The 20,819-nt window shown below is 40.5% G+C and overlaps 1 protein-coding gene across 2 annotated transcripts in view; it reads right to left on the reverse strand.

The window, feature by feature from the left end:
* The window catches only part of ago2 (argonaute RISC catalytic component 2), a 76,086-nt gene that overhangs the window by 33,233 nt on the left and 22,034 nt on the right, over positions 1–20,819 (reverse strand). The window contains exons 2-7 of one of the 2 annotated variants that reach the window (XM_078215734.1): positions 20,716–20,773; positions 15,007–15,188; positions 10,338–10,474; positions 7,565–7,699; positions 3,692–3,779; positions 3,026–3,173 (exon numbers count right to left, since the gene is read on the reverse strand). In XM_078215734.1, coding sequence (XP_078071860.1) covers positions 3,026–3,173; positions 3,692–3,779; positions 7,565–7,699; positions 10,338–10,474; positions 15,007–15,188; positions 20,716–20,766 — 741 coding nt within the window. In that variant the 5' untranslated portion in view covers positions 20,767–20,773. The remainder of the gene's footprint in view (positions 1–3,025; positions 3,174–3,691; positions 3,780–7,564; positions 7,700–10,337; positions 10,475–15,006; positions 15,189–20,715; positions 20,774–20,819) is intronic. The other variant, XM_078215733.1, reaches the window with a different exon arrangement.

Below are 20,819 nucleotides of genomic sequence, written 5' to 3' on the forward strand. Positions count from 1 at the left end.
GGTGGGACCTGTACAAACAGGACGGGTTGCACCTGAAACAGAGGGGCACCAATATCCTGGGAGGGAAATTTGCTACGGCTCTTCAGGGGGATTTAAACTAATTTGTCAGGGGGATGGGAAAAGGAGCTGTAGTCCAGAAGCCAGTGTTGAGTGTAGTGAGGTACTGAGGAAGGTATCAAGGTCGCAGGAATGTATCGGCAGACAGGAAGGTGGGTTGAAGTGTGTCTACTTCAATGCAAAGAGCATCCGGAATAAGGTAGGTGAACTTGGAGCGTGGATTGATACTTGGGACTACGATGTTATGGCCATCACGGAGACATGGTTAGAACAGGGACAGGAATGGTTGTTGGAAGTTCCAGGGTATAGATGTTTCAGTAAGAGTAGAGGTGGTAAAAGAGGTGGAGGAGTAGCAGTGTTAATCAAGGATAGTTTAACGGCTGCAGTAAGGCAGTTCGAGGAGGGTCTGCCTACTGAGGTAATATGGGCTGAAGTTAGAAATAGGAAAGGAGCGGTCGCGTTGTTAGGAGTTTTCTATAGGCCCCCAAATAGTAATAGAGATGTGGAGGAAGAAATTGCAAAGCAGATTATGGATAGGTGTGGAGGTCACAGGGTAGTTGTCATGGATGACTTTAACTTTCCAAATATTAATGGGAACCTTTATAGGTCTAATAGTTCGGATGGGGCAGTTTTTGTGCAGTGTGCGCAGGAGGGTTTCCTGACAGAATATGTGGATAGGCCGACAAGAGGTGGGGGCCACATTGGATTTGGTACTGGGTAATGGACCGGGCCAAGTGTTAGATTGGGTTGTGGGAGAGCACTTTGGAGATAGTGACCACAATTCGGTGTCATTCATTATTGCAATGGAGAGGGAGAGGGCCATACGGCAGGGCAAGGTTTATAATTGGGGGAGGGGTAATTATGATGCGATTAGGCAAGAATTAGAGAACATAAGATGGGAACAGAAACTGTCAGGGAAAGGCACAAATGAAAAATGGAGCTTGTTCAAGGAACAAATACTGCGTGTCCTTGATAGGTATGTCCCTGTCAGGCAGGAAGGAAATGGCCGAGTGAGGGAACCATGGTTCACAAAAGGGGTTGAATGTCTTGTCAAGAAGAAAAAGGAAGTGTATGTAAGGATGAGAAAACAAGGTTCAGTTGGGTCGATTGAGGGTTACAATTTAGCAAGGAATGAGCTAAAAAAAAGGGCTTAGGAGAGCTAGGAGGGGACATGAGAAGTCCTTGGCGGGTCGGATCAAGGAAAATCCCAAAGCTTTTTACTCTTATGTGAGAAATAAAAGAAAATGACCAGGGTGAGGTTAGGGCCAGTCAAGGACAGTAGTGGGAACTTGTGCATGGAGTCAGAAGAGATAGGAGAGGCGATGAATGAATACTTTTCTTCAGTGTTCACCAAGGAGAGGGGCCATGTTTTTGAGAATGAGTGTGTGATACAGGCTGATAGGCTGGAGGAGGTAGATGTTCTGAGGGAAGATGTATTAGCGATTTTGAAAAACCTGAGGGTCGATAAGTCCCCTGGGCCAGATGAGATATATCCTAGGATTCTTTGGGAGGCAAGGGATGAGATTGCAGAGCCTTTGGCTTTGAAATTTGGGTCCTCACTGTCCACGGGGATGGTGCCAGAGGACTGGAGAATGGCGAATGTTGTTCCTCCATTCAAGAAAGGAAATAGGAATGACCCTGGTAATTATAGGCCAGTTAGTCTTACTTCGGTGATCAGTAAGTTAATGGAAAAGGTCCTGAGGGATAGGATTTATGACCATTTAGAAAGATGCAGCTTAATCCGGGATAGTCAACATGGATTCATGAAGCTGTGCTAAAATTCTTAAGTGCCCGTCTTGCACAACTCTCCTGATTCAGGTTTGGTGAGATTCAAGCAGCGCAGCATGTCCCCGGCTTCAGCGGCTAAGTGTAAAAGCAGAGCGAAGAGGAACGCACCCCCCCCCCCCCGCCTTTTTTTAAACAGCACAGGCTGCCGTAAAGCAGAAGGGTTTAAATGTTTCATTGAAAATACCAGACCAGAGAAGAAGCAAGTGTCCAAAGTAAGTAGATGGAATGTGCGGGGGGGGGTCGGATGCTTAGCTTTTTGAGGGGGGTTGTGAGGTAGTCCCCTGGGCTGGTTGGTGGGGTGGGGGTGGGAGGGGTATCTCATACAGGGCTTGGTCTGGGCATTTAAAGTAGCTACACTGAGATTAGAACTGTTTTTATTTCTTCTTTCTCTTTCAGACTAACTATTAACATAACACAGGCAGAACCATTTGAAGTTAGCGATAAAAATCACTTTGTCTGGTGGTTCTAAATGCAGCGCAATTGACCAGAGGAAGCTAGCACTTCTGGACAATTATCATGTAAACCCTTACCTGGGAACTTCCAAGAGGAACTCCCCAGCGCATCTCTGGGGTGCCCCCCAATTCCGACGCTGGGAAGCCACAACTAGTAGAAATGATCATTTATCGCAATCACCATAGAATAATGGTATTCACTGCGAGCATTCAAGATCTCCAACGACAGAAAAGACCAACCTAACATGGCAAATTAATGTCACTGCACCTCTAACTTCACCAGAGTTTGCATTATTGAACCTAAAGGAAGTTGGAGCATTTGTATATCCAGAGCAGAGGAAAATGGAGGCTCAAGTCTCTTTCCATCTAGTTCCCGGTCTAAGCAGCGCTAAATAAAGAGGAACTTTAAGGGAGTCTGGGGCAACCAAGTGAGACAAGGAAAAATCAACGAGGCTTTCATGCCCACAAGATCTCTGACAACTCTTTGCAGCTTGTGACAGGTAGTACTAGCAGAAGGTTGTACTCAAATCTGGCTAGAGATGTCACACCAGGTGGGCAAAGATAACGTTTAGCAAAATCGAAAGGACAAAGAGAAAAAAGGGAGTGAAAACTGTGTGCAGAACAACTGTTGATCCTAAGCCAACAAACTTGGTGAAAAAGGACTACAGGACATCTTATTTTAAATCTTTATCAAAAACCATGCATAGTAAACAACAAAAATGACTTGCCTCAAGAGGAAGATATGTGTGTTTTTGTTCCTGTCCAACTTGTAGACATGGTAAATGAGGATAGCGAAGATTTAGTTTGTGCTTATCCTTGAAATATTGTGCTACTGTGCATTCAACAGTCTGTCCATTCTCTTGCTGAAGTGGGAATCTATGTATATCCAACAGGATGAAACAAAATTAGAAGCTTTAATCAGACAATGAACATTGAATTTATCAATTTTTAAATACCAATCAAGCAGGATAGAAAAAATATTCTAAAAATAATACTTTTAGTAAAAATCATATTTGAATTAAAAACAGTCCTAGGAATTAATACAACAAAGATTTAATTCTCTTAAATTCCAAAATGTATCACACAGTACAGAAATGATCCAGCAATTAGTTAAGACACCCAATTGTATTTTACACTGGATGGTGAATTTGAATTCAACAAATTTCCTTATTAAAATAAAACTGTATAGTTCTACAACTTCTCGGAGGTGTATACGTACATGCACATAAACTGCCTAACTGAATATAGTCAAACATTTTAATCTACAAAATGCTGATTATTTCATTTTAACTAAATTTCTACAAGTTTGCCACATCCAATACAATCTCTATATAGTTTTTTAAAAACTTATCAAAGTTATTCTGAGTTTATTCTTTCATACATAAATGCCTTACGTTTGATGGCTTGCAGGTCTTCTGGTAACATTGCACACTCTATATTTTCTTTTCATTTGTCCACAATGAGTTATCTCTACCTTGAGACCTGCAGGGAATTAAATCCAGTTTTTATGACAGACCAAGTACTGATATTTCCATTGCACTCACTGCATACAAAGGACAGCATAGAATTATAAAACATAACAGCACATCATTATTCAACCCATCATAACCATTCTTTCTCACAGCCCTACAAATTCTTTCCCTTCGTGCATTTATCAAAATCCATTAAAGGTTATGGTTGAATCTCCTTCCACAACACTTTCAGGCAATGCAGTGTAGATCACTCGCTCTGTAAAAAAACAAATTCCTCACATGACTGGTAATTGCAAATCACTTTAAACCTATGTCCTCTGGTTACCAAACCATCTACCACTGGAAACAATTTCTCCTAATTACTTTATAAAAACCATTCATGATTTAACAATTCTAACAAACTCCCCTTACCCCTCCTAGCTTCTCCAATATTTTCACATCACTAAAGCCCCTCAACACGGGTCCTATTTTGGTAAATCTCTTCTGCACCGCTTGCCTTAACAAAACTTCTTAAAACGTGCTGCCTAAAATTGAACGCAACACTCTAGTTGAGACTTAAACAATGTTTTCTAAAGGCTTAGCATAACCTCCTTGCTTTGCACTCATCCATCGATTAATGCCAAAGAACCGTATGCTTATTTAAGCAACCTTTTCAATTTGTCCTGGTATCTTCAAAGATTTGTGTTCGTGCAACCCCAGATCTCTCGCTTCCTGCATACACTATGAAATTGCTCCCCCGTTCTTATCAAAATGAATCACTTCCAACTCTAACCTGCATGGCTGAACAGCATTCAATAACGCTTTGCATGGGGAACAAACGGGAAATGCTAAAGCAGCTTGCTCTTTTAAGGTGCTCGCCAAGCACGGGTGTGCATTAATCTTAAAAGGGACTGCAAGGTGCACCAAGCTGACTGTGCACAGCACAAAGTTAGAGGGCACATTGCCCCCAACTTCACAGTGCTGAATTCCATTTGGCTTCATTTGTCCATGGGATGTGGGCATTGTGTTCTAATTCATCACTAATTGTCCTTGAAAAGGGCATGGTTAGCTGCTGTCTTTAACTGCTGCAGCCCATGTGATGTCGGTACATTAATAATGCTGCTGGGAAGTGAGGTGTATGATTTTGACCCAGCGACAATGAAGGAATGGCAATGTAGTTCCAACTTAAGATGGTGTGCGGGCTTGGCGAGGAATTTCCAGGTGGTGGTGTTTCGCTGCATCTGTTGCCCTTAACCTTCTACGTGGTGGAGGTCATGGGTTCAGAAAGTGTAGTCAAGGGAGATTTGACATATTTATGCAGGGCATCTTGTAGGTACTGCATTCCGCTGTGCCTAGTGTCAGTGATGGATAGGGTCTCTATTACATCAACTGCTTTGCCCAGGATAGTGCTGAGCTCCTTAGGCTCTTATCATCCAGACAACTAGAGAGTATTCCATCACACTCCTACCTTGTAGATGGTGGGCAGGCTTCAAACAGTCAGGAAGTGAGACACAGATTTCCTAGCCTCTGACCTGCTCTTCACAGAATCAGAGAATGATGACATAACAGAAGGAGGCCATTTGGCCCATCATTTCCATGTCAACTCTCCGCAAGAGCGACTCAGCTTGTTTCACTCGCCACACCACCCCGCCCCCTTCACTCTTCGCCTTTTCCTCCTAGCTCTGCAATTTTTTCTTTATTCAAATAGTTACCCAGTTCCCTTTTGAATGCCACAATTGAATCTGCCTCTATCACACTCCCAATCAGTGCAGGTTCTCCAATTAGGGGAAAGGATAGAAGAGAAAAGGAAGAAAGTCATAAAATTGTGCACTCCAGCGTAGTGCTGTCGCGTGCTTTGGCGAAGTGGTCAGTTGGGTTGGACGGGTAGTATTAAAAGGTGACAAGAAATTCTGGCTTCAGATCCCAGGCAGAGACATTTCTTGTTTCAGCCAAGTAATTTTTTGTCAGTTGAACAGGGCCAAAAATAAAGGCAAAATCTCAAAGAGTAGTAAAAATGCAGATAGCAGATCTACTGCTACTGCTGCTCACTTAGTAAGATCATTCTTCAGGTCATATTGCCTACCCTTAGTTCACTAATTTAGTGCAGCAGGCTGTTGTGAATTGTTCATATTCTACAACCATGACACACTAGAAAGTGTGTCATTGCAATCTATTTTCAAATTAACCTTTGTTCCCTTCAGTTCTTCTGACTAGTTCAATGAACAGTGGATTATTTTTCGACATGCCACCAGTTCATACTCGGCCCAAAAGGTACTTCATGCTTTCAAAATCATTCCTGGTGGACATGCAAATTGCACAGAATTAAAGAACAAAGAACAGTACAACATAGGAACAGGCCCTACAGCTCTCCAAGCCTGCGCCGATCATGATGCCCTATCTAGACCAATCACCTGTATCCCTCTATTCCCTGTCTGTTCATGTGTCTATCCAGCTAAGTCTTAAATGTGGCTAACGTAGCTGCCTCAACCACCTCATTTGGCAGTGCATTCCAGGCCCCCACCACCCTCTGTAAAAAAAACGTCCCCCACACATCTCCAATGAACCTTCCCCTCTTACCTTGAACCCCTTGTAATTGTCATTTCTGCCTTGTAACTTTCTCCCATTTGTTTGTTGGCATTATTTTCCAGAGTTCTCCTGACATAAGAAATAGGAGCAGGACTAGGCCATTTGGCCCCGAGCCTGCTCGTGGTTGATCTGGTCGTGGCCAGAACTCCACTTTCATGTCTGTCCCGTACCCTCCCAAAACCCTCGACTCTCTTATAGATCAAACAAAATCTGCTCAATCTGGCTACTCCTTAGAGCAAAGAAAGTTAAGAGATTCGATTAAGATGCTCAAAACCATGGACCTTGTTATTGAGTAAATAAACAGTGGCAGCAGGTTCAGCAGATAACAAAAAGGACCAGAGGTGACATCAGGAAACTGTTTCATGACCACATCAAGATACTGCAATGCACTGCACAAGTGTTGTGGAAGGAGACTCGATAGTAACTTTTAAAAAGGGAAATGGATAAATATTTAAAGGGAATAAATTTACAGGACTATGAGGAAGCAACAAGGGCGATTACTCAAAAATCCAGCACAGGAATAATGGGCTGAATGGCCTCTTTCTATACTGTATCATTGTATGATTCTATTGTAGAAAGTATTTTTAGCAAAACTTGAATTTCAAAACAATGGCTTCTAAACTCAAACAAATCCATTACCCTATACAATTGGCTCCTATTCACAATATCAATTTGTAACATGGCAGTATTTAACTTAAAGTAGCAGAAATACAATGCAAATTTATATATATATATATATATATGTTGTCTATCCCCACTTGCCCTGACAACTGGAGTAGTTTAACAGTAAACCACATGGTGTAGGACTACAGTCAAGTGTAGGCCAGACTAGCAAAATGTGGGAAGTTCCCTTCCCTGAAGAACATTCATAAACTGGATGGATTTATGTTACAACCCGACAGCTTTCATAATTATTTTTTCTGGTGTCAGTTCACAAATTATTAAATTGCATTGCACAACTTTTCACTCTACTATTTCATCATTCACTTGCTGGGTTGCAGGTCCAGAAACATTAGATTGCCATATCCCTCAAAAGACTTTCGAAAGCATGAGATCTCATAGAAACATGGAAGATAGGAGCAGACCATTTGGCCCTTGAAGCCTGCTCCGCTCAACTAATGGCATGCAATATTATCTTAAAATTGAAATATGTTCAGTTGACAATGAAAAAGTATATTAAATACTAACATACTTAATACTGTAAAAATCATCATCAGTTTCTACACTCACCTTTGATCTCCTTGGTGAACTTTACTCTCTGGGAGTCAGTTAATGGTTTTTGCTGTTCTTCAATATTTTTAAAATCCAAAACTTCACACATGAATTCAATCACCGGCTGGGCTTTATAAAACGCTGTAGCAGATACTGAAAGTAGAAAGAAATTTGTAACACATCTCTCCCCCTTTTTTGAAGCAAATATTTGCACACAAAATAATGGCCGTTAATGATAGGGAATTAAATAGTTTCCACTTCTGTGACGTTCAGAATCAGGATCTCACAACTGTACGCCAACCTTTGCAGTCACATGCAAAATAAAGCTCTGTCTTTTCTGCCTCAAAATACGTTGTAGTCCTAACCTCTTAAAGAACAAAACCTGAACAGGTTGCAGCAGCACTCTCTCACTAAATTAGACATCCAGAGTACAAGAAATAGTTGCTAAGTAGCTGGAAGTAGCAATTTCTCCTCAAGGGCAATTAAAGATGAGCAATAAATGCTGACCTCGTCAGCAACTTCCACATCCTATAAACAGATACGTGAAGAAAATCAGATTTTTATTGTCATATGTCGAAGGGATTTAAACATAGACTAGAACAGCTTGGGAAACTATGATCTAGAGGCAAAAATGGGCGAGAAACTGGAAGATACGGACTAACAGACATGGAGCCGGAAAACATGGTAAATTTGAAGTATGGACAAAGTTCAAGAAGTCACCCAGCAAACTGCCAGTCACATCTGGTCAGTAAAAATCAACATGCTCAGGTTTAGGCAGATACAGTCTGTCAGTTTCTTGGAATGTTAAAACCGGATCCATTATAAATGGATTACATGCACACAATTATATGGTGAACACTAGCTGTGTTATGTCTATTTCATGAAAGCTAGCCATCTGAACCCGAAACAATTCAGTTATGATATATTCAGCACTTCAGGCCTCTGCCTTTACAGAATTGAACTGGTGTATGAATGCAACAAATTTCATCCAGTGGAATAAATGTTAAATACTGCAGACATTAGAAATCGGAAATAAAAACAGAAAATGCTGAAAATACTGAGGTCAGGCAGCATCCACATACGAGAGAAACAAAATTCTACTTTGGTGTGTCCTGTATCTCCTATTGTTCCCAGACAAAGGAATGGGTGAATTAAATTAGGAAGAAAATTAAATGGATTTTTATGAGGAAAATACAAGGTACTGCATACAGGGATAGGAAATGTGTTCCAATAAAACAAGATATCCATTTACTGAAGTAGAAATAATTTGCAAGGTATTAACCACAAATGATCTAGCTATTTGGAAGTTGCCAGCAATAAGCTGCACTTTGATGGCATTTGATCAGAAGTTTAAACAAATTATTTTTATCTTACAAAGATCATTAATGTGGACACATTTCGAACGGTGTGCAATTTTCAACAGCATAATTTTGAAATGGTACAGATCGAGTGGAAAAAGCTCCACCAGGGCAGAAATTTGAAAGAGAGTACCATCCTGGCCTTGAATTAAGTCTTAGCCATTAGGAAAGGGAATTAGAATTAAAGAATCCTAAAGCAAGTTAATGTAACAGCCTTACATTGATTCCAACAGCTTATAATTTTGGGTTACAATGAACTAAATCTTATTTGTCAGCAACATTTTCCTGCTTCAACTAGAAGTTTCAACTTGACATGAATATATGAATTTATCATCATAACTGCATGCACAAATACAAATTCATCAGATTGCACTATTTGATTGTAATATTTATATTACACATGGTGTCACTACATAATGTACTTAAACATAGGTTTCTGGGGGATGCTTATAATGTTAGTGAAAGTTACAATACAAGAATGTTAACTCTGTAAAAGCCAGAAGCTCCACAGGTTTTATATTTACATACTGACTCAAATATGGAACTGCAAAACGGCGATTGGTCATTCTACATATTCACATTTAAGGTCAACACTAATCAAACGCATAAATCACAGGGAAAATTGACCAGACTTTAAGCTTCAACGAATTTGCATACATTGCAAATTCCACTGCTACTCTGAGGTTAATGCAAAAAAAATACACAAAATTTGAAGAACAGAGAAACTCTCAACGTCTTGTCCGTTCTAAAGTTAAAGTTTACTTATTAGTGTCACAAGTAGGTTTACATTAACACTGCAATGAAGTTACTGTGAAAATCCCCTAGTCACCACACTCTGGCGTCTGTTCGGGTACACTGAGGGAGAATTTAGCATGGCCAATGCACCTAACCAGCATGTCCTTTGGACTGTGGGAGGAAACCGGAGCACCCAGAGGAAACCCGCGTAGACACAGGGAGAAGATGCAGACTCCACACAGACTGTGACCCGAGACAGGAATCGAACCCAGGTCCCTGGTGCTGTGAGGCAGCAGTGCTAACCTATATCGCGCAATCAAAATTTCCACAAAAGAGAGATTATTTAGTCGATCAAGTCGCTTCCAGTTGTGGTACTTTCTTCCATGTAAATTGGCCAGAGTGCAAGTGAATACACTTTAAAAGTACTTGGTTGGTTGTATAGCGTTGTGGTTGTGAAAGATGCTGCACAAACATGCTATTCCTTCCTGTCGTTAAAAAATGTTTGCCACTGTAACCCCATTGTTAGTTTTTAGAATTAGAATTCTCAGCCATGCCAGGCAATGTTCAATAATTTACATAATTAATAAAACTCAAAAGGCAGGTACCTCGAATTTAGATCAATTAAGAGTGCAGTGAAAATTTCCTAATTTCTTAAAAAGGTAAGAATAAATTTGTACATGTTAACCTCCAAAACCTACCATCAATATTAAGCATCATTTTCCACAATGAAGGTCTGACAGACTGGTGAAATCCAAACCACACTTCCCTGCCTCCTCCCAAGGGATTAGAGCACCCCTCAGATGGTGTGAAGAATGAACGGCCTACTGGAGTGTACCTTAAAGAAAAAAAATGTATTTTAATTAACAGGACAACCAATTTATTAAACTTTGTTTTGCAGCAACTCCTGCAATTGTAAAGTAATATTCACTCTTACAAACATGATGACTGAGTGGCTTGCTAGGCCATTTCAGAGGGCATTTTAAGAGTAGGTCTGGAATCACATGGAGACCAGACCAGCTAAGGATGGCAAATTTCTTTCCGTGAGTAAAATTCATGTGTTTTTTTTTCTTTCACAGCATATAGGAGTGGCTGGGTAGGACAGCATTTGTTGGCCATCCCTAATTACCCTCGAGGTGATGGGGGTCAGCCATCTTTTGATTTGATTTATTGTCACATGTATTAGTATACAGTGAAAAGTATTGTTTCTTGCGCGGAATACAAAGCATACCATTCATAGAGAAGGAAACGAGAGAGTGCAGAATGTAGTGTTACAGTCATAGCTAGCGTGGAGAGAAAGATCAACTTAATGCAAGGTAAGTCCATTCAAAAGTCTGATGGCAGCAGGGAAGAAGCTGTTCTTGAGTCAGTTGATATGTGATCTCAGACTTTTGTATCTTTCCCGACGGAAGAAGGTGGAAGAGAGAATGTCCGGGTCGCGTGGGGTCCTTGATTATACGGGCTGCTTTGCCGAGGCCGCGCGAAGTGCAGACAGAGTCAGTGGATGGGAGGCTGGTTTAGCCTACTCTAAATGTAGTCTGATCAGAGCCTTTTAAAGCCTCAGCAGTACTTCCTTGCTTTTGTATTCTAGTCCTCTCAATATGAATGCTAACATTGCATTGGCCTTCCTAACTACCAACTCAACCTGCAAGTTAACCTCAAGAATCCTGGACCAGGACTCCCAAGTCCCTTTGCACTTCCGATTTCTGAATCTCTCCCCATTTAGAAAATAGTCTACGCCTCTATTCTTCCTACCAAAGTGCATAATCTTTTCCCACATTGTATTCCATGTCACTTCTTTGCCCATTCTCCTAACCTTTCCAAGTCCTTCTGCAGTCTCCCTACCTCAATACTACCTGTCCCTCCATCTATCTTTGTATCATCTGCCAACTTGGTCACAATGCCCTCAGTTCCTTCATCTAGATCATTGATGCATAACGTGAAAAGTTGTGGTCCCAACACTGACCCCTGCGGAACTCCACTAGTCATCGGCTGCCATCCTCAAAAGGACCCTTTTATCCCCTCTGCCAGTCGGCCAATCCTCCATCCATATATAGCTTTAAGTTTAATTTATTTTAATAATAATAAATAGTGTATCGAGAAAGGTGAATCCTGGGTTTGGTTTCACTTTAGATGTTCTGTGAAATGCAGCCAAGAAGTGCAAGTCCTGCACCGCATACCTGAGGCTTTATAACTCTTGAATTGAAAGCTGTGTTATCGAGGGGGTTAGTAGCTTGGGTAAGTTTAAAAAAAACACCAAGTGGGGGAAAAACACTGTGCTGTTGCTTAGCAATAGGGAATCAGAGAGAGACCCACAAGGTACAATCTGAACACCAGCACTATTGGAGGTTGAAAGCTGAGCAGCAACTGTAGACAAATGGAAAGCCAAGTGGAGCTGAGCATGATGCTAGTGTGACACAGGGACAAAAAAAACAGGACAGCAGCACTGACACAGCAAGTACAGTCGCCCCTTGGGGAGCTATATTACCACAAGCACCAATGATTCCTGAATACACTTCTCAAATAATCCACATGACCTAACATTTCCTGCTTTATACAGCTGCACAAACACGTGAACTATGACAATTACACCCAAGATGTTCTCAACTATTTGGATAACTTGAATGCAAGAATTTATTAAAATGTAATGCTTAACTAATTAGATAATTAGTTCTTTAGGTTAAAATTAAGAACAACTGAGAGAGGTATGCCAGGATAGACCAGTGACCCAGAATTACAATGAAAGGTAATTTATTTTTGGTGCCCTATGTAGAGGACACCAAGCTAGAGAGATTTGTGGACTGAGGAACGCAGCCAAACTCTTAAAAAGAAAGCTCAACCAACATTGCACTCGGGCTAAGGACAAATACAAGACACTGCGCGGTGCAGTTAAAAATAATCAGCTATTTTAGTTTATGAATGTCAAGGGAAAAGCAAGAAACACCTGGGGGTACTAGTTGCTCTTCAGTAAGTGGTGGTTAGAAATAGGCTTTAGGAATAGATTGTGCATGACCATTCAAAGACTTTTAAGATGATTTTCCAAAGTGACAAACTTCAAGAAGGTTTTACATATTCTGAGGGACTCCTTTAAAAAATAGTAATCAAGGACAAGTGGCTAAAGTAAGGACACAGAATATTCCTGAGTGCATCACTGGCTGCAGTGGGAAAGATTGCATTTATTGTGTACTCTTGGTGAGTGCTGAATCCCACCTGGAGTTATCTCAAGTTCAAAAACTATAGGCGTTAATTGACCCATCATTCACCAGCATGGGTTGGGCTATAAACAAAGCAAATATGATTATATACAAGCATACATATAAAATAGGAGCTAGGAGAAAACGTAGGCCATTCAACCCCTCAAGTCTGCTTCGTCATTCAATAAGATCATGGCTGATCTGTTTGTGTTTCAAGTTCTACATTCCCTCTACCCCCAATAATCTTTGATTCACTTATCCAACAGGAATTGACCTCCGCCTTAAAAACATTGAATAACCCCGCCGCCACCATCTTCAGAGGCAGTGCTCCAAGGTCGCACATCCCTCAAAAAAAATTCTCATCTCCTAAAGGGCAACCCCTAATTTTAAAACAGTGCCCCTTCTGGACTCTCCCAAAAGAGGAAACATCCTTTCTATGTGCATCTATTAAGACCATTCAGGATCTTATATACTCCAAACAAGTCACCCGTCACTCTTCTAAACTCTTGTGGAAACAAGTCCAGTCTGTCCAGCCTATCATAAGACAACATGCTCATTCCTAATATCAATCTGGTAAACCTCCCCTGAACTGCTTCCAATGCATTTACATCCTTCCTTAAATCAGGAGACCAATACTACACAGAGTCTTGAAGATGTGGTCTCACTAATGCCCTGGATAAATGAACCCTAACATCTACTTTTATGTTCAATTCAATTCCATTGACCAACTTAATTACTTGTTGTACCTGCATACTAACTTTTTATGACTCATGGGCCTGAACATCTAGATCCCTCTGCATTTCAGTATTCTGCAGCTGTTCGCCATTTAATACTCTGCATTTTGTTGTTCCTGCCAAACTGAATAACTTCACATTTTCCCCACAATATATACATGTCACTTTATATATCAATATATCTATGTGCCAGATTTTTGCCCACTCACTCAACCTATCTACCTCCTCTGCAACCTCGCGTTCTCTTCACAACACTTTCCTACCTATCTTTGTGCCATCTGCAAATTTAACGACCATGCCTCAATCCCCTCATCTAAGTCACTGATATTAAAAAAAGTAAAAAGTTGAGGTCGCAGCACAGACTCCTCCAGGACTCCACTCAGCACATCCTACCAATCAGAAAAAGACCCATTTATGCATGCTCTGTTTTCTGCCAGACAATCTTCTATCCATGCCAACATGCTATCCCCATACCACGAGCTTTTAATTTCCACAATAATCTTCGACGTGGCTCCTTATCAAATGCCTTCTGGAAATCCAAGTACATCATATCTACAGATTACCCTTTACCCACAGCGCATGTTACTTCTTCAAAGAACTCCAATAAATTAGTTAAACGTGATTATTCTTTTACAAAACCATGCATATAGACCAATGTTGGTGAGACTGAGCCGGAAGTATAATCCTGGTTGCTGAAATACAATGGAAGGCAGCCCAGGCCCTTCATGCAATGTAGAAAAGAGTAAAAGGGTGCAAGACCAAAAATGCTAAAGAATGACTTGATAAACTAGGGTGTTCAGCCTCAAAAAAGATTGCGTCAAAGAGCACTTCTGAATATTAGAATAGAAGAGAAACAAAAAAATTCTCAAAACATGCCAGGGAAGCAAGAATGCAGGGGTTGTGTAAAATTCCAAGCAGATATCTTGTGTAGAGGATGGTCAATTGTTGGAACAGGTGATCAAAGATAAGAGACAATAGATTCACCTAAAAAATCTAGATTCTATAATAGGGCAATAGAGTTGAGCATTCTCAAAGAATAAAATTAAATTCGCTGCAGGACCTTACTCCTCCAAACTTTTATCTAGAGTATCTAATTTCCACGTTGAGGTTGTAAATTATACACATCTGATCAAGTGCTATGCAACAGAATGCATGCAACTTCCAAGTTGGCAGTGAAGGAGTTGACAACCGCAAGTGTGAAAATAATTTCCTTCAGCTTCCTCCAGTTGATCTAGTCAGTATTCTTTAAAAAGAATCAAAATTATTTGCTAAATTCAAGAATCTAACATTAAAAAGTCCATCAGTTTTTGACGAATGAAGCCCCAATAAGATAATTCATGAGTCATTCTGTAACAGTTTTCACTCGCACACAGAAACCCAAAAACCCGCGGGTGAGGTTATTTACTAAATGCCACATTTAGACACTAGATGGCTCTTCTCACCTCATGGAGGGTAGATGTCTCATCACTACATCTAGTGCTTGAATAGATTCAAAAGGAATAGCTGGGAGTCGACCCGAAAGTGCATCATGCAAGGCTTGGAGACTGACACATGCCACCCACTTTATCACCACCTTAAAGATTCTGTCCTTTCCTTCCCCTGGTAGAGTTACCTCTAGCTCCACCTATTTAAAAGAAAAAAATAAACATTAAACACAGATAAGGAGTAGAAGGAGTAGAAATACTTATTCATAAACTACATCAACCAAAAACCACACTGAAATATCAGCACATCATAAATTTTGACATACTCCATCACCATTATAAGTGACAAGCACTTGAGGTTATAATACATACATTGAGTTATCTGATTAATAATCTTCAGTAAAATAGTCACAATTGGAACTGAATGGAGGTATACCTTTACACTTATTAATTATATCTGTATTCGAGGATAGAAAATTAGGTTAACACAAACTTCTGCTTTTTCAGGAAATTGATACGGTGGTGGTGTTGGATAGGCTGTCTGTACTTCAAGTTGATAAGGCACCAGGACCAGATGAGATGCATGCAAGGAGGAATGTGGGGAAGCCGAGGAGACGCTGGCCATAATTTCTTCCTTAGACTCAGAGGTGACGTCAGAGAACTGGAGAACTACAAAACCTTGCACCCTTGTGCAAAACAAAAAGGCCAGTCAGTTTAACTTTGGAGGTGGGGGAAACTTCTGGAAACAATAATTGAGGGAAAAATTAATAGTCCCACGGGAAAATGCAAATTCATTCAGGAATGCAAGCACAGATTTATGGGTAAACCATGTTTAACTAAGTTGGAAATGTTTGCGTTGATGAAGGGAATTGCTGTTGATGTGCTGTACTTCCAAAAGACATTTGATACAGTGCCACACAGCAGACTTGAGCAAAGTTATAGCCCATGGAATAAAAGGGACAAGAGCAACATGGAAAAGGAAACAAGAGAGTAGTGGTTAATGGATGCTTTTTGGGATGGAGACAGGTTTGTCGTGGAGTTTCTTTCTGGGGTCAGTGCTGGGACCCTTGCTTTTCCTGATATACATGAATGAATGTAGATGATATGAAACTTGGAAGCATTGTGAAACGAGAGGAGGGTAGTGTAGAACTTCAAAAGGGCATAGATAAGCTGGTGGAAAGGCAGACAGGTGGCAGATGAAGTTCAATGTGTAGAAATATGAAATGGTTCATTTCGGCTGGAGGAACATGCAGAGACAATAGAAAATAAAGGGTACAACTCTAAAGGAGGTGCAGGAGTCAAGGTACCTGGGTGTACATATGCATAAGCCAATGAAGATGGCAGGACAGATCGCGAGAACAGTCAATGAAGTAAATTGTATCCTCGGCCTAATTAACAGGTACATAGAGCACAAGAGAAAGGACGGAATGTTGAAACTGTATAAGACACTAGTTCGTCGTCATCTGGAGTATGTTGTCCAGTTCTGGACACCACACTTTCGGGAGGATGTGGAGGCAATAGAGAGAGCTCAGAAAAGATTTGCGGGAATAGTTCCGGTGATGAGTAACTTCAGTTATGAAGATAGATTGGAGAAGTTAGAACTACGTTCCTTGGAGAAATGTTTGAGAGAAGATTTGATAGAGGTATTCAAAATCGTGAGGGGTCTGGACAGAGTAGATAGGGAGAAAATGTTTCCAGTCGCGGTAGGATCGAGAATGAAAGGGCACAGATACAAAGTAACTGACAAAAGCAGCAAAAATGTATTTAGACAGCAAGCAGCTAAGGTGTTGAATGCACAGCCTGGAAGTGGAGTGGCGGCAAATTCCATTGAAGTATTCAGGAGAACATGAGATGATTATTTGAATAGAAACAATGTGTAAGGGAACGGGGAAAGGGCAGGAGAATGGCAGTGTGTCATAATGCTCACTTGGAGAGCTGGTACAGACACAGGGGGGGGCGGGGGGGGGGGGGCAGTGGCCACCTTCTACAATGTAACAATTCCTTGATTGTGTGAAAATGATTACTAATACAATACTTCGGTAAGTCTAATGCAAAATAAAGTAGATCCAATCATTTATAGAAGAATCAAAACATTGGCGATAATAACCATGTTATGCTATATCTGTTAATGTATCCCATAGGATTAAGAGAGCATAGGCACATGAAATTGAAACAGCTGCTACTAGCAGAAGGCTTGGTAACCAGAGGATACTGATTTAATATAAGAAAGCCAGGGAGATGGCTTTTTTTAAACTTGGAGTTGCTCTGAATTGAAATAAAATACTTCAGTGAGGTTGAAGCAAATTAAATAATAACTTCCAACAATTTAATTTATATAGTGTCTTTAATGTAATAAAGTGTCATAAGGCACTTCACAGGAGAATTATATATACAAAAACACCATGCCACAAAAGCAGATATTAGGGTTAGATGACCACAAGTTTGGTCACAGAGGTAGGTTTTAAGGAGTGTCTTAAGAGGATAAAAGCAAGGTGGAGAGGTATTATGTGTGTGAGATGTTATAAGATGGTTACGTTTTAAACTGTTTCTTTTACTTCAAGGTGCAACAGAGTAATGTGGAGGCGTGTATTCTGCCCAGCAATAAGTCTAAGTGACATAACTCACACGCAAGGGGACGCCCAGAAAAAGATCTATTGAAACTCAAGTATCCGTTTTCATACCTGGAGACAAAAGATAGCTGGCCCTGCTGTGGCAGACTTAGATAGAGAACCCGGTCAGAGAGAAAAATCCCAGAGAGAGAGAGTGTGAGGAAAACAGCAGCTGTGTGCACAGTAGGGTATAATGTTAGCCACCAGGAGGGATGCTAGCGAAAGCTCTGATCAATGGAGACACGACATATGGAAATTTAAGGACCCTGAAAAATGTGCCCTGGCATAGCTAGGAGTCACCGCTGGCTGAGTGGACTTTGTCGCTGGAAGCTGGCTGGGGGTTTCTCAAGAATACTGGTGGGAAAAGACTTCTGTTGGACACTGGGGATCATTACTCAGCAAAACAGGGAGAAGTGAGCCTGCTGGAAGCTGGGAGTAACTTTGGACTTGTTCCAACAAAGATAATAGCAGAAAGTGTGGTGTAATGCATAATTATGGTGTAAAAGTAAGTAATCGGGGGGATATTTTCTGTAACATATTAGTTGCTTGCTAAGTAATATTTAGTCTCTGTTGATTTTAGTTTATTTGTTACAGTGAAAGTTTTAAAACAGGAAATTTTATGTAAAGCTTTCAGTTGGTCAGAGGGGATTCCAGAGCTGAAGGCACAGCTGATGCACAGTGAAGCAATTATAATCATGAATGCTTTAGAGCCCAAATTTAGATGAGTAGACAAATTGCTGACAGTTGTCAGACTGGAAGAATTGGGGAAGGACAAGATCATGGAGGGATATGAAAAGTGAGGATGATGATTTTTAAAGATTATAGTATTGCTTAACTGGGAACCCATGTAGGTCAGTGATACAGGGGGTGGATAGGTGAACTAGGCTTGGTGCAAAAATTAGGACACAGGAAGGAGATATTTGGTGACCTCAATTTTACAGGGGGTAGAATGTGGGAGACCAGCTAAGAGTGCTGGAGGCAACGGAAGCAAATACATAAACAGGAAAAAGATACAGAGCTACAAAGAACAAGGATGCAGAGCTAATTAGATAGCTATTTCAAAGCACAGGCACAGTGGGCCATCATATGCAGTACAATCCTGCCAATTATAAAGTCAGAACTGTTTAAAGAAAGGATTTGCATTGAAAGAGCACCTTTCCTGACCCCAGGGTGTTTTAAAGCACTGAAACCCTCATAATGCCTATCATCTGGCTATTCTAAAGCTTACCTGCCCAACCTTCAACCTTACACGAATAAAAGATTTACATTTATATAGTGCCTTTGATTACCTCAAGGCATCTCAAAGCATTAAAAAAATCATCGCCATGTCAAATTCTTCAATGACTTTGCCCTCCACCTATCTTGGCAACCACATCGAGCCCTGCAACACTCCTGCACTTGTACAATTCTGGCCTTTTACAGATCTCCAATTTTCATTGCTCCACCACTGACAGCCTTGGCTTCAGCTGTCTGCTAAATCAGCTGCTGATTCTTAGCTTCCGAGTGTTTGCTACCAATCTTCTCCTTTCTCAGCCTGGAAGCTTTAAAATTCCGGAACGCTTCACCATGGTGAAAATTTTCCTGGAGACTGCTTCCTCTACCTAAAGCAAGGCAGATCTTCCAGTCTCATTTTAACCCAAATTTGGTCTTTCAGATCTGAGCAATAGCACTTACTCAAATTCCTGCACTGAATCACACTAACCTCGGCTCAACGTTTTCAGGGATATCTTGGAAAACCTCCCTCTCTCAAAGCCAATTGCCAGGCCAATATAGTTTGCCCCCTACCAATACAACTTACTTATACCTCTACAAACATTGTCTACTTTTACTGAAACCTTTAGTAGCTTTCAGGGTTGACTTTGCAACACCCAGCTGTCCTGAAAACTAACCTAATAAGCTCCACCTCCTACTTGTTCTTAGCCAATGTCTTTTCCATCTTCCACTGGTTCTTTAGTCCCTCAGTACACTATTTAAAAATGTTTTTTAAATAAAACACAAATCCTATAAAAGTCTCACCTCAGTCTATGATAGCAACCTCCTGCAGCCTACCTCTTAACTGTGCCTCTTCAGTTTCTAATTCTGGACCCGTGCATAAATCCCTCCCATGCCTCTACTAATGGTGATACAGTCTATGGTCTCAGCTTGGTCCTTCTCTCTGGAACTCTCTCCTTGAAGCCCTCTGCCCCACTTGCAAATATACCTCCAAACCCGAGCTCTTATTACTCAGCACCAATTTCTCTTTTGTGGAGAATCTCAGGATGTTTGCTTGCAAGTGCGCAATGTCACTGTGTCATCGACACTCCACCATTCAAAGTGGTGTACACACTAAACAGCTGCAACTCTTCTAACTTTGCTTGAGCAATTTAACAGAATAAGTGCATGAAAAGGTACTGGTGAAACTGTTCAAAGCATAGTTATCATATTCGGTTTATAAGCAGATGTGAAGCCATCTCGCACTGAAGGCAGGAAGAATATTTTTAAAAGGTGGTGTTGAGATGCAGATTCAGTAAATTTCATTTGAGATAATATGGAAGGTTAAGCAGGCCACAGAAAGCACAGATAAAATGGTGCACATCTTTAATCTTGCCTTGGCAAAAGTGGGGTCTTACTTTCAGTTTGAGAGATTTATTCTAGAACGTGTACCACAAATATACAAACAGAAATAGGTGTACACAATATGGAACCAACGGATTTTTACAGACCCAAAAATCATTTAGTTTTTAAATAATCATGAACAAAATACAACTATTTCTCAAAGAATATTTAATCTGGCTCAACTCAATTTGTTTTCTAAAATACTGGCAATCCATCTGTCATTTTGCAAATATACACATAATGTTTAGAACATATTCATTTGGTAATACAGAATTTGAATATTGTTTTTCATATTGAACTCATCAAGACATTCACAAGAATACAATGCAAGGGAAATCAACAAATTTATACTGTATGAGAAGACAGTGCTAATTGGTTGGCAAGTGGACTCTGATTGGTTTTTAAAGTTTAAGCTTATTTTATTATTGTCACAAGTAGGTTGACATTAACACTGCAATGAAGTTACTGTGAAAATCCCCAAATAGTTGAGACATTATCATAGAGAATGTACAGGTTCCCTTACATTGTATGCTTGCGAATGTTCTGATGAATGTAGGATGAAAAGCTTCGACATAGTATTTCTGGGAAAAACACAAATATTTAGAAAATTGAAGGGACAGTAAAGTC

The sequence above is a fragment of the Mustelus asterias genome, chromosome 7, assembly GCF_964213995.1.
Source record: "Mustelus asterias chromosome 7, sMusAst1.hap1.1, whole genome shotgun sequence".
NCBI lineage: Eukaryota > Metazoa > Chordata > Chondrichthyes > Carcharhiniformes > Triakidae > Mustelus > Mustelus asterias.